General features: G+C 46.1%; 1 protein-coding gene across 2 annotated transcripts in view; it reads left to right on the top strand.

The window, feature by feature from the left end:
* The window catches only part of LOC139540169 (bile acid receptor-like), a 31,273-nt gene extending 18,253 nt beyond the window's left edge, over window positions 1-13,020 (top strand). Inside the window, exons 6-10 of one of the 2 annotated variants that reach the window (XM_071343766.1) lie at window positions 7,216-7,311; window positions 7,629-7,728; window positions 8,560-8,706; window positions 9,888-10,001; window positions 10,278-13,020. In XM_071343766.1, the coding sequence (XP_071199867.1) occupies window positions 7,216-7,311; window positions 7,629-7,728; window positions 8,560-8,706; window positions 9,888-10,001; window positions 10,278-10,516 (696 nt within the window). In that variant the 3' untranslated portion in view covers window positions 10,517-13,020. Of the gene's footprint in view, window positions 1-7,212; window positions 7,312-7,628; window positions 7,729-8,559; window positions 8,707-9,887; window positions 10,002-10,277 lie in introns of both variants that reach the window. The other variant, XM_071343765.1, reaches the window with a different exon arrangement.
* Window positions 13,021-14,748: the final 1,728 nt, after the last annotated feature.

The raw sequence follows: 14,748 nt of genomic DNA, 5'->3' as shown, positions 1-14,748 counted from the left end.
CTGCGCGCAGTCCGAACAAGCAGCCACGAAACGGCGCGTGTCCCGCTCCTGAGTAGGCCACCAAAACCGCTGGCGAATAGAAGCAAGCGTACCCCGAACGCCGGGGTGGCCAGCTAACTTGGCAGAATGAGCCCACTGAAGAACAGCCAGACGAGTAGAGACAGGAACGAACAGAAGGTTACTAGGACAAGCGCGCGGCGACGCAGTGTGAGTGAGTGCTTGCTTTACCTGTCTCTCAATTCCCCAGACAGTCAACCCGACAACACGCCCTTCAGGGAGAATCCCCTCGGGGTCGGTAGAAGCCACAGGAGAACTAAAGAGACGGGATAAGGCATCAGGCTTGGTGTTCTTATTTCCCGGGCGATAGGAAATCACGAACTCGAAACGAGCGAAAAACAACGCCCAACGAGCTTGACGTGCATTAAGTCGTTTGGCAGAACGGATGTACTCAAGGTTCTTATGGTCAGTCCAAACGACAAAAGGGACGGTCGCCCCCTCCAACCACTGTCGCCATTCGCCTATGGCTAAGCGGATGGCGAGCAGTTCGCGGTTACCCACATCATAGTTGCGTTCCGATGGCGACAGGCGATGAGAAAAGTAAGCGCAAGGATGGACCTTATCGTCAGACTGGAAGCGCTGGGACAGAATGGCTCCCACGCCCACCTCTGAAGCGTCAACCTCGACAATGAATTGTTTAGTGACGTCAGGAGTAACAAGGATAGGGGCGGATGTAAAACGCTTCTTGAGGAGATCAAAAGCTCCCTGGGCGGAACCGGACCACTTAAAGCAAGTCTTGACAGAAGTCAGAGCTGTGAGAGGAGCAGCCACTTGACCGAAATTACGAATGAAACGCCGATAGAAATTAGCGAAACCGAGAAAGCGCTGTAACTCGACACGTGACTTAGGAACGGGCCAATCGCTGACAGCCTGGACCTTAGCGGGATCCATCTGAATGCCTTCAGCGGAAATAACAGAACCGAGAAATGTGACAGAGGAGACATGAAAGGCGCACTTCTCAGCCTTCACGTAGAGACAATTCTCCAAAAGGCGCTGGAGTACACGTCGAACGTGCTGAACATGAATCTCGAGTGACGGTGAAAAAATCAGGATATCGTCAAGGTAAACGAAAACAAAGATGTTCAGCATGTCTCTCAGTACATCATTAACTAATGCCTGAAAGACAGCTGGAGCATTAGCGAGACCGAACGGCAGAACCCGGTATTCAAAATGCCCTAACGGAGTGTTAAACGCCGTTTTCCACTCGTCCCCCTCTCTGATGCGTACGAGATGGTAAGCGTTACGAAGGTCCAACTTAGTAAAGAACCTGGCTCCCTGCAGAATCTCGAAGGCTGACGACATAAGGGGAAGCGGATAACGATTCTTAACCGTTATGTCATTCAGCCCTCGATAATCCACGCAGGGGCGCAGAGTACCGTCCTTCTTCTTAACAAAGAAAAACCCCGCTCCGGCGGGAGAGGAAGAAGGCACCACGGTACCGGCGTCGAGAGAAACAGACAGATAATCCTCGAGAGCCTTACGTTCGGGAGCCGACAGAGAGTATAGTCTACCCCGAGGGGGAGTGGTCCCCGGAAGGAGATCAATACAACAATCATACGACCGGTGAGGAGGAAGAGAGTTGGCTCTGGACCGACTGAAGACCGTGCGTAGATCATGATATTCCTCCGGCACTCCTGTCAAATCACCAGGTTCCTCCTGAGTAGAGGGGACAGAAGAAACAGGAGGGATAGCAGACATTAAACACTTCACATGACAAGAAACGTTCCAGGATAGGATAGAATTACTAGACCAATTAATAGAAGGATTATGACATACTAGCCAGGGATGACCCAAAACAACAGGTGTAAAAGGTGAACGAAAAATCAAAAAGGAAATGGTCTCACTGTGGTTACCAGATACTGTGAGGGTTAAAGGTAGTGTCTCACATCTGATACTGGGGAGAGGACTACCATCTAAGGCGAACATGGGCGTGGGCTTCCCTAACTGTCTGAGAGGAATGTCATGTTTCCGAGCCCATGCTTCGTCCATAAAACAACCCTCAGCCCCAGAGTCTATCAAGGCACTGCAGGAAGCAGCCGAACCGGTCCAGCGTAGATGGACCGACAAGGTAGTACAGGATCTTGATGGAGAGACCTCAGTAGTAGCGCTCACCAGTAGCCCTCCGCTTACTGATGAGCTCTGGCCCTTTACTGGACATGACATGACAAAATGTCCAGCAGAACCGCAATAGAGGCAAAGGCGGTTGGTGATTCTCCGTTCCCTCTCCTTAGTCGAGATGCGAATACCTCCCAGCTGCATGGGCTCAGTCTCTGAGCCGATGGGAGGAGATGGTTGAGATGCGGAGAGGGGAAACACCGTTAACGCGAGCTCTCCTCCACGAGCTCGGTGACGAAGATCTACCCGTCGTTCTATGCGGATGGCGAGTGCAATCAAAGAGTCCACGCTGGAAGGAACCTCCCGGGAGAGAATCTCATCCTTAACCTCAGCGTGGAGTCCCTCCAGAAAACGAGCGAGCAACGCCGGCTCGTTCCAGTCACTGGATGCAGCAAGAGTGCGAAACTCTATAGAGTAATCCGTTATGGATCGATCACCTTGACATAGGGAAGCCAGGGCCCTGGAAGCCTCCTTCCCAAAAACTGAACGATCAAAAACCCGTATCATCTCCTCCTTAAAGTTCTGATAAACGTTAGAACTCTCAGCCCTTGCCTCCCAGATAGCTGTGCCCCACTCCCGAGCCCGACCAGTAAGGAGTGATATGACGTAAGCGATCCGAGCTCTCTCTCCTGAGTATGTGTTGGGCTGGAGAGAGAACACAATATCACACTGGGTGAGAAAGGAGCGACACTCAGTGGGCTGCCCAGAGTAACATGGTGGGTTATTAACCCTAGGCTCCGGAGACTCGGAAGACCAGGAAGTAGCTGGTGGCACGAGACGAAGACTCTGAAACTGTCCTGAGAGATCGGAGACATGAGCGGCCAGGGTCTCAACGGCATGACGAGCAGCAGACAATTCCTGCTCGTGTCTGCCGAGCATTGCTCCCTGGATCTCGACGGCAGTGTTGCGAGAATCCGTAGTCGCTGGGTCCATTCTTGGTCGGATTCTTCTGTTATGCTGGTGAATGAGGACCCAAAAGCGACGTAATAGTAACAGAGTCTTTATTCCAGTATTAAACAAATAATGATTCTCCTGGAATTATCAATGGTCAATCCAAAACAGGAAACTGAAATCCTCTCGTCAATAGAGAGGAACGACTGGAGACGCGACCACAGACTGCAGGTCGCTTCAGGAAGGCACTGGCCGTAGCTGACATAGACACCTGCTCACACGCAGCATCTGAAGAAGGCAAAGAACACGACAGGGCGGAACAAGGACACAGGAACAGCAAACATCAAACAAGAATCCGACCAGGCAGAAGCGGAAAACAGAGGGAGAAATAGGGACTCTAATCAGAGGGCAAAATAGGGGACAGGTGTGAAAGAGTAAATGAGGTCGTTAGGAGAATGAGAAACAGCTGGGAGCAGGAACGGAACGATAGAGAGAGAGAGCGGGAGAGGGAGAGAGGCAGGAGGAGAGAGAGAGAGAGAAAGAGGGAAAGAACCTAATAAGACCAGCAGAGGGAAGCACAGGGACAAGACATGATCAAAGACAAAACATGACACCATCATCCCAGACACCCTGGACCCACTCCAATTCGCGTACCGCCCCAATAGATTCACAGATGACGCAATCTCAATTGCACTTCACACTACCCTCTCACACCTGGACAAGAGGGGAGATAACTATGTGAGAATGCTGTTCATAGACTACAGCTCAGCGTTCAAAATCATAGTCCCCTCCAAGCTCATCGCCAAGCTTGTGACCCTGTGTCACGGCTGTTGAAAGATGAGGACCAAGGTGCAGTGTGGTAAGCGTACATTTTCTCTTTATTTTAGAAATGACGCCGACAAAACAATAAACAATACAAAACAAACCGTGAAGCTCAAAGGCTATGTGCCCTAAACAAAGTCAACTTCCCACAAACACAGGTGGAAAAAATGGCTACCTAAGTATGGTTCCCAATCAGAGACAACGATAGACAGCTGTCCCTGATTGAGAACCATACCTGGCCAAAAGATAGAAATAGAAAACCATAGAAACACAAAACATAGAATGCCCACCCCAACTCACGCCCTGACCAAACCAAAATAGAGACATAAACAGGATCTCTAAGGTCAGGGCGTGACACCCTGGGACTGAACACATCCCTCTGTAACTGGATCCTGGACTTCCTGACTGGCCGGCCCCAGGTGGTAAGGGTAGGCAACAATACCTCTGCCACGCTGACCTTCAACACGGGGGCACTTCAGGGGTGCGTGCTTAGTCCCCTCCTGTACTTCTTGTTCACCCATGACTGCGTGGCCACGCACGACTCGATGGTAGACCTGATCACCGTCATCGATTAGAAAACCTACAGGGAGAAGGTCAGAGACTTGGCAGTGTGGTGCCTGGACAAGACCCTCTCCCTCAACGTCAGTAAGACCAATGAGCTGATCGTGGACTAGAGGAAAAAGAGGGGAGAGCACGCCCCCATCCACATTGACGGGGCTTTAGTGGAGCGAGTCGAGAGCTTCAAGTTCCTTGCCATCCACATCACTAAGGACTTAACATTGTCCACATTGACCTCTTGAAGAGGGCACGACAGCACCTCTTCCCCATCAGGGGGCTGAAAATATTTGGCATGGGCTCTCTGATCCTCAAATGTTCTCCCTCAAAGCGCTACAGAGGGTGTTGCGGACGATCCAGTACATCACTGGGGCCAAGCTCCCTGCCGTCCAGGACCTCTACATCAAGAGGTGTCAGAGGAATGCCCTAAAATTGCAAGACTTCAGCCACCCCAGCCATAGACTGTTCACTCTGCTACCGTTCGACAAATGGTACCGGAGCATCGGATCTCCGACCAACAGGCTTTGAGACAGTTTCTACCCCCAAGCCATAAGACTACTTAATAGCCATAAGACAGCTAAATAGTTAATTAATTGTTACAGACTATCTACATTGACACGGTGACTGAGTTCATCAGGAAGTGTACAGAGGATGTTGTTCCCACTGTGACTATTAAAACCTACCCAAACCAAAAAACGTGGATAGATGGCAGCATTCGCGCAAAACTGAAAGCGCGAACCATCGCATTTAACCACGGCAAGGTGACTTGTAATATGGTTGAATACAAAGTTGAGTTACTCCCTCCGTAAGGCTGATTGCCAGGCAAAACATCAGTACAGAGACAAATTGGAGTCGCAATTCAATGGCTCAGTCAAGACGTATGTGGCAGGATCTACAGACAATCACGGATAATAAAGGGAAAACCAGCCACGTCGCAGACACAGTCTGTTGTCCCCACTTGCTTCAAGATGTCCACCATTGTTCCTGTACCCAAGAAAGCAAAGGTAACTTGTTTAGTCCCCTCCTGTACTCCCTGTTCACCCACGACTGCGTGGCCATGCACGTCTCCAACTCAATCAAGTTTTCGGACGAAACGACGGTGGTCGGCCTGATTACCAACAATGACGCGACAGCCTACAGGGAGGAGGTGGAGTGGTGCAAGGAAAATAATCTCTCCCTCCACGTCAACAAAATGAAGGAGCTGATCGTGGACTTCAGGAGACAGTAGAGGGAGCATGCCCCTATCCACATCGCCAGGACCGCAGTTGAGAAGGTGAAAATCTTCAAGTTGCTTGGCGTACACATCACTGACAATCAGAAATGGTCCACCCACAGACAATGTGGTGAAGAAGGCGCAACAGCGCCTCTTCAATCAGGAGGCTGAAGAAATTCGGCTCCTAAAACCCTCACAAACTTTTACAGATGCACAATTGAGAGCATCCTGTCGGGCTATATCATCGCCTGGTATGGCAACTGCACCGTCCTCAACCACAGGGTTCTCTAGAGGGTGGTGCGGTCTGCCCAACGCATCACCGGGGGGCACACTGCCTGCGCTCCAGGACACCTACAGCACCCGATGTCACAGAAAGGCCAAAAAGATCATCAAGGACATCCATCACCCAAGCCATGGCCTGTTCAACCAGCTATCATCCAGAGGGCGAGGTCAGTACAGGTGCATCAATGCTGGGACCGAGAGGCTGAAAAACAGCTTCTATCTCAAGACCATCCAACTGTTAAATAGCCATCACTAGCGGACTACCACCCAGTTACTCAACCTTGCAAATTAGAGACTGCTGCCTTATGTACATAGACAAAGAATCACTGGTCACTTTAATAAGGGAACACTTGTAACTTTAATATTGTTTACATACTGTTTTACTCATTTAATATGTATGTACTGTATTCTACTGTATTTTAGTCAAAGCCACTCCGACAATGCTCGTCCTAATATTTATATATTTCTTAATTCCATTCTTTTACTTTTAGATTTGTGTGTATTGCTGTGAATTGTTAGATACTACTGCACTGTTGGAGCTAGGAACACAAGCATTTTGCTACACCCGCAATAACATCTGCTAAATATGTGTATGTGACAAATACAACTTGGTTTGATTTGACCCTATCTTGCACACTCACAAGACTATATAAACACACTATATACACACACTCACTCACACACCACACTGACACTCTCACACAAAACCCACACACATTCACACGCACGCACGCATGCATGCACACGCACGCACACACATGCACATAACATACACACATACCGACACATGCACACACATTCACACACAATTTCACACTCATCATATGCTGCTGCTACTCTGTATCTACCTCAACTACCTCTTACCCCTGCACATTGATCTGGTACTCCCTGTATATACTGTAGCTTAATTATTGTGTATTTTATTCCTCTTGTGTTACTATGAATTTTTTTATTTTGTAACTCTGCATAATTGGGATGGGCTCGTAAGCAAGCATTTCATGGTAAAGTCTACACATGTGCCGAATACAACGGGTGACAAATACAATTTGATTTGATTTTAAATGCCCTATACTGATTACTGGATATGGGAATAGCATGATAGTGACAGCCCAGTGTTAAAATTAACTATGAATATTTCAACATTTCTAAAGCCCTGTTGCCACCAACAGATTGTATCACTCACAGCTAAGACTGACACTTTAAAAGTATGACTCATAAATAGCCTTAGTGTTATACAGAATAGAATTCAAAACTGATTGCTAATGGTTTTCTTTCAGGAGAAGGTTGAGCTCAGTCAAGAGCAGCAGGCTATTTTGAGCTTCATCGTAGAAGCTTACCAGAAACATCGAATCCCTCAAGACATGGCCAAAAAACTGGTATTTGATATCTCCTACAATTCTAGCAAATGATGCGTCTTTCAGCAAGCCATCGTGTATGCTTTACAAGTCAGACTTATTCGTAGTTAATGGAAGACACCATAAGAGACCCTTGTAACATATCCCAGAGTAGATGATTTCCAAGTAAGACTCCAGCAATGACTTATATCACATGATCTTTATCCCAGTAGAAGTCAGACTGTTCTCTCCCTCATAGCTTAGATGCAGTTGCATAACTCTCCTTATCAGCCAGCAGTGTCATAAAACTTCACACACATTCTGTAATTGTCTTTTGTGTCTCCTTGTTGTTTCTCCAGCTACAGGAGCATTTCAATGCAGACGAGAACTTCCTCCTTTTGACAGAGATGGCCACCAGTCATGTTCAAGTGCTGGTGGAGTTTACCAAAAACATTCCAGGTCTGGACTTCTATGACAATGGTCATTCCAATATTTTCTCTTGAAAGAAGTAGAATATAGGATACTCTTATTAATTATCAGTCAACCTCTGGCCTTTTGTACTCCATACTAATAGTCTAATTCATGTGACCGACTAATACTGGTTCATAACATGTAACAGACCAATACCTCACGAGTCTTCTTCTCTCTAAGCTGAGACCTTGAAACTGAGATATTTCGTTCTCAAAACAAAGGGCGTACTGTCTGGGCGTTCTGCCAAACTGCAGCTGTTGATAGTGAGGATTCGTTCAGTCAGTCACTTGCATGAACACAGAAAACGGTTATTAGAAAAGCACGTGAATTGAACACAGAAATTAGTTATTAGAAAAGCACAAACATAAAACATTTCCAGCACAATAGCAACATGATAACAACAATTAATTTGTTTGACTTAACATAAGTCAGAGCGGGTATTGACCCGGGTCATTACAGTGACACAAGACTGTGTTCGTCCACTGAGCAAAGGTCTAGACATTAACTCAGGAAGCTAACACAAGTCTTCAGGTCTCAGGCAAGGTTACTCATCACAGAAGCATAGTTCACCAAACCACCTCTGTTACACTGCATTGAAATGGAAAGATAAGTCTTCCTTAACTAATCTCTTTCATTTGAGGCGTCTACTGAGTGACTTTATTTAGCCTAGTTTTATTTACTAGCAGGATTTTTTTCTGTTTCATAATTTTTTACTTCTCACAAACCATAGGGGAGATCCATCCTTCCCTTTCTCCCTGCAATAGCCTCTCCTGACTGTGTTTGCATGCTTGTGTGCGTGCGTGGATACGGCCCTGACAGGTTTCTCTGCCCTGGACCATGAGGATCAGATAGCTCTGTTAAAGGGCTCGGCAGTGGAGGCCATGTTCCTGCGCTCAGCACAGGTGTTTACCAGGAAGCTACCCCATGGACACACAGAGGTCCTGGAGGACAGGATCCGCAAGAGTGGTACGTTCATACTGGGAATCTGGAGCATTAAAGGGAAAATACTATGACAATACTTCAATACACATCAACAAGTATACTACTGTTACTAGAACTAAATGGTGGTTATCATCACTATTATCATGAAGTTATTTTTTTTATACCACAATCTGTGGTTGTATGAACATGTACACTTCCTCTCTGACTCATCACCTTGTGAGGGCCTCAGGCCCTCTCATCCACCACACACACACACACACACACACACACACACACACACACACACACACACACACACACACACACACACACACACACACACACACACACACACACACACACACACACACACACACACACACACACACACACACACACACACACACCACTCCCATGGCCATACTGTACTGTAGATTAGATCCGTCTGCAGGCAGCCACGCAGGTCTGGTATGAATAATGGATGGGCCTGCTCTATCTGACGAGGATGCTGGCAGACTAGCAGTGTACGGACCTGTTGATCCCTGGCCAGGTGTGGATTACCCATGTAAACGGACCACTGCCCGCTGGGTTGGGGTTCATTCCGTTGTGAGCGCGTATGGGCATTGTGCCAGGCAGTGTGGTAGGGGAGTAAAAGAGGGATGCCTTCTGATGCTAGACTGGATCAGTTAGAGCTATGCCAATGATTTATCCTCCATAAACAGCGTCTCTCCGTCTCTTGGCACCACTCCAGAGTGAATGGATTGGTGGAGAGATATTCAAGCTAAAGGCCAGTCTGAGGGGAAAATAGAGATATGGTGTCTAAAGAGGCTATTGTTCTTTATCTAAACATCAAGAGCCCTATTGTCCCCCTCTCTCCTTCTTTGTGCGCTCCTGGCATTTCTGAAAGCTTATGGCTCGGATGTATCTGACTGGAGGGGGTGAATTGTTTTGGTGGGGGTAGTTCTGCTCTCCGGATTTTTAAAATTGAAATCTGTAAAAGGTGTATGCCAACAGTATGTTACCTCAAATCTTATATCACTTCTTTTGGTTCATTATAGTGGGAATGTATGGGAATTATACGAAGTATCAGTACATCATCTATGCTTACACCTTTGTACCTGTTTTAACCCATTCCCCTCAGTGATGTATGGACTATTCTGCCATCTATGGAAAATACTGCCATCCAATGGTTGTGCATTGAACACGCATCTCCACATCTTTTCCAGGAATATCAGAGGCGTTCATTACACCCATGTTCAACTTCTACAAAAGCATCGGGGAACTCCAGATGATGCAGGAAGAACACGCCCTTCTCACCGCCATTACCATCCTGTCACCAGGTGAGCTGCCTGCTGGGCATGTGGCACAAGTAAAAATGTAATGGTCAAATCAACTGAAATAAACTCAATTATTTGGTTTGATGTTACTTAAAGTTGATGTCCCGCATGCCCATATTAATCATTTTTAGCTAGTGTTGGTTAAAGTTATCTGAAGTTTGTAGACTGAACCATGGAATACAGTTTCTCCTCGCCTATAGACTACTTTCAGGGTAAAAAAACATCTGTCATTAGGTTGTAAAATACTGAACTTCCCCTTTAATTTATTTTCCTCTACAGACCGGCCATACCTGAAGGACCAGCAGGCAGTGGAGAGGCTACAGGAGCCTATGCTGGAGGTGCTCAGGAGGTTCTGTGCAATGCAGCACCCGCTGGAGCCCCAGCACTTTGCCCGTCTCCTGGGACGGCTGACCGAACTGCGAACCCTCAATCACCACCATGCTGAGATGCTTACCTCTTGGCGCATGAGCGACCACAAGTTCACCCCCCTCCTCTGTGAGATCTGGGACGTACAGTGAACGATACATAGAGGCTGCATCCATGGATGGATGAATGGGGGAGAGGAGAGGACAACAAGCATTTCAACCTGTCTCCTCAGACCATTTCAGAAACGGCAACCATTTCAGAAACTGACCTTATGACCATTTCAGAAGCTGCAACCATTTCGAAAGCTGAACATCGGACCATTTCAGAAGTTCTGACTGCGATGCAATAAGACATGACACCGCTTTCAGATGTTGGAAATTGATATAGTGTAGGCTTTGCTCAGGTGCACCTTTGTGATGGGCTACTTGAATGTGACCCCCCGTTGCAGACCAAAGAAACTTGGAGACATTATTTAAAGAAAAGATCTCCCAACGGGATAATGGACTTATGTTTGCCAGATTTTGGAGAAAGTAATCTGATAACACCCCTAGTATTGACAATTCATCTTCTGACTAATACACTTGTAGTCATGATATTGTTCGGACACAGGCACAGGAGTTTGGACTGGATCAGTTTGACATACGATCTCTCTTGTGGTTTATAAATATACTGAACAAAAATATAAATGCAACATGTAAAGTGTTGGTCCCATGTTTCATAAGCTGAAATAAAAGATCCCAGAAATGTTCCATATCCAATTTGCTTACATCCTTGTTAGTGAGTATTTCTCCTTTGCCAAGAACCTTGTGCATGGACAATAAAAGGCCACTCTAAAATGTGCAGTTTTGTCACACAACACAATGCCACAGATGTCTCAAGATTTAAGGGAGCGTGCAATTGGCATGCTGACTACAGTAATGTCCACCAGAGCTGTTGCCAGATAGTTGAATGTTCATTTCTTTACCATAAGCCGCCTCCAACATTGTTTTAGGGAATTTGCCAGTACGTCCAACTGGCCTCACAACCACAGACCACGTGTAACCACGCCAACCCAGGACCTCCACATCTGGCTTTTCAGCTGTGGGATCACCTGAGAGCAGCCACCCGGACATATGATGAAACTGTGGGTTTGCACAACTGAAGAATTTCTACACAAATGGTCAGAAACCGTCTCAGGGAAGCTCATCTGCGTGCTCGTCGTCCTCAACAGATGGCAGAAAGCATGTATGGCGTCGTGTGGGCGAGCGGTTTGCTGATATCAACGTTGTAAACAGAGTGCTCCATCGTGGTGGTGGGGTTATGGTATGGGCAGGTATAAGCTACAGACAACGAACACAATTGCATTTTATCGATGACCACTTGAATGCACAGAAACTGTGGTGAGATCCTGAGGCCCATTGTCATGCCATCACCTCATGTTTCAGCATCATAATGCACAGCCCCATGTCGCAAGGATGTGTACACAATTCCTGGAAGCTGAAAATGTCCATGTTCTTCCTTGGCCTGCATACTCACCAGACAATGTCACCCATTGAGCATGTTTGGGACGCTCTGGACGACAGCGCGTTCCAGTTCCCGCCAATATCCAAACTTCGCACAGCCATTGAAGAGGAGTGGAACAACATTCCACAGGCCACAATCAACAGCCTGATCAACTCTACAAGTCACACAGCATGAGACATGGTGGTCACACCCGATACTGACTGGTTTTCTGATCCACACCCCTACCTTTTTTAAAAAGGTATCTGTGACCAACAGATGCATATCTGTATTCCCAGTCATGTGAAATCCATAGATTAGGGTGAATGTATTTCAAATGACTGATTTCCTTAAATTAACTGTAACTCAGTAAAAACTTTGAAATTGTTGAATGTTGCATTTATATTTTTGTTCAGTGTACATAAAACAGTTAAACATCAAATATAAACAATTCAACTACTGTAAACCATGATAACAGGCTTTGATATGCGGTCATTTGACTAGTGTTGAATGAATGATGACCCCATTCCCAAAAATAGTAGGTCTAGCTGGGTAATATTATATTTACCTGTTGGTAAGGATAAATGGATGGTACTGCTTTTTCTGTCAGCCTGTATGTTTCATGCATGTTGCGATCCACCATACCTGCATTTGCGAAGCTCTCTTTGGTAAAATGAGCATGGCACAGGCGACTACTTTTGAAAATGTCCTACTCCTTCACCAGCGTTCTGGACTTGTTGGAATGATTTTTTAAAAAGTTGGCTTGGGTGTCTTGCATCTACAATAGGTGTAATTTTTCAGTTTGGCGGTACTGCGGTACATTCTTCAAAGCAATGCTACTGGATTACGGATAACGGTAGTCAACTCTGTGTCCAGGTAACCTAACCTACAGGAGGGGTGGGGTTAGGGCCAATGCTACTGGATTACGGATAACGGTAGTCAACTCTGTGTCCAGGTAACCTAACCTACAGGAGGGGTGGGGTTGGGGCCAATGACGTAATGCCTTCCAGTTGTGGAAGCTGGATCTGTGGGAGGTCATTTGAGAACCCACGGAAAGTAAAAACAAATTACAATTTTTCTCCAAAAAATTCTCACTAGTGTGTGTACTTTAAGCTTACGTGTCTTTTGTAGAGCAAAATGTTTAAATAATAATAATAAATAATAATATGAATGAGAATGTAGTTTGTCCATCTTTCCCATTTTTCCCATTTCCAATCAAAAAATATGCCTGAGAGATTCACAAGACTATAACATTGGAATGTTGTATGGTGCTGCCCTACCCTGGCTGGGGAGGACAGTCAGGTGAATAATAATAGGCAGAAAAACTAAAGAAGACTATTTTAGTATTTTATTAACTTAAGATTCTCACCAAGACAGGCAGACAATCCAGACAAACAGTCACTGGCGTGTATTCATGGAATCCAAGGGAAGCCAGCCTGCCCTAAAAAACGAATCCTCCCAAAAAGAAAACAACTTTTGTCTCTGTGTTTCATAATTTTCCTTCAATTTGCAAGAGGCTGAATGTATCTCACCGGAGAAAGCATTCGAATGAGCGAAACAGCGCCCCTCTGTCTCTGTATATGTAGTCCATCTATCTGATGCTGTCTGGTCCAAAAGAGTATGACATTGTTCCCGTCTGTAATGTAGCATTGAATGCAAGGGAAGCCAGCGAGTATTTAGCCTCCCTTGATAAAAAAAAGTATAAAATCATAGCCAATCAGCTTTGAGCAAAACTGAGCGAGCACAAAAAAAAGTGTCAAGGGAAGCCAATTTGGATTTGGCATCCTATCAAATCACATCGAAAGCATACTTAATTGACAGAAACAACTTGAATTGTTGCATCTCGTTGTGTTGTTGTCCTCCAGTGGCTAGCTAGCTAGCTAAAAGTTGTTTAGTGGTCCAAAAAATGTCAGAAACATTAACTTGCTTGACCATGCTGTAGGTCATGTAACTGTTTGTTACATGCAATATGCTTTGTGTACTTCACCGGACAAAGGTTGGTCTCCGTTTTTGTGATGAAACAAAGGTGTGGTTGAATTTATTCTGCCACAGTGGCTTCTTATTGTCCCGGCCTTTAGGCCTATACAGGATATTACGGTCGCAAGGCACATGAACAAACAGGTTATGAATCAAATCCAATTTATTTGTCACATGCGCTGAATACTACAGGTGTAGCGTGTAGACCTTACTGTGAAATTCTTACTTACAAGCCCTAAACCAACAACGCAGTTTAAAGAAAATATAGTTAAGAAAATATTTAAATAAATAAATAAAAAGTAACACAATAAAATAACAATAATGAGGCTATAGACAGGGGGTACCGTGCCGAGTCAATGTGCGGGGATACAGGTTAGTCGAGCGAATTTGTACATGTTAGGGGTAAAGTGACATAGATAACAAACAGCGAGTGTCAGCAGTGTAAAAACAAAGGGGGGTGTGGGGTGTCAATGCAAATAGTCTGGGTGGCCATTTGATTAATTGTTCAGCAGTCCTATGGCTTGTGGGTAGAAGCTGTTAAGGAGCCTTTTGGACCTAGACTTGGCGCTCCGGTACCACATGCCGTGCAGTAGCAGAGAGAACAGTCTATGACTTGGGTGACTGGAGTCTTTGACAATTTTTTGGGGCCTTCTTCTGACACCGCCTCGAATATAGGTCCTGGATAGCAGGAAGCTTGGCACAAGTGATTTACTGGGCTGTTCGCACTACCCTCTGTAGCGCCTGCCCCCCCGCACCTCTCTGATTGAGAGGTGTTGGGTTAAATGCGGAAGACACATTTCGACTGAATGCATTCAGGTGTACAACTGACTAGACAACCCCCTTTCCCTTTCCTTACAGTCGGAAACAGAGCAGTTGCCATACCAAGTGGTGATGCAACCGGTCAGGATGCTCTCGATGGTGCAGCTGT

Source organism: Salvelinus alpinus, chromosome 15 (genome assembly GCF_045679555.1).
Source record: "Salvelinus alpinus chromosome 15, SLU_Salpinus.1, whole genome shotgun sequence".
Taxonomy (NCBI): Eukaryota; Metazoa; Chordata; class Actinopteri; order Salmoniformes; family Salmonidae; genus Salvelinus; species Salvelinus alpinus.
The sequence above is the reverse complement of the archived record's forward strand: the minus strand, read 5'-3'. Positions and strand labels throughout refer to the sequence as shown.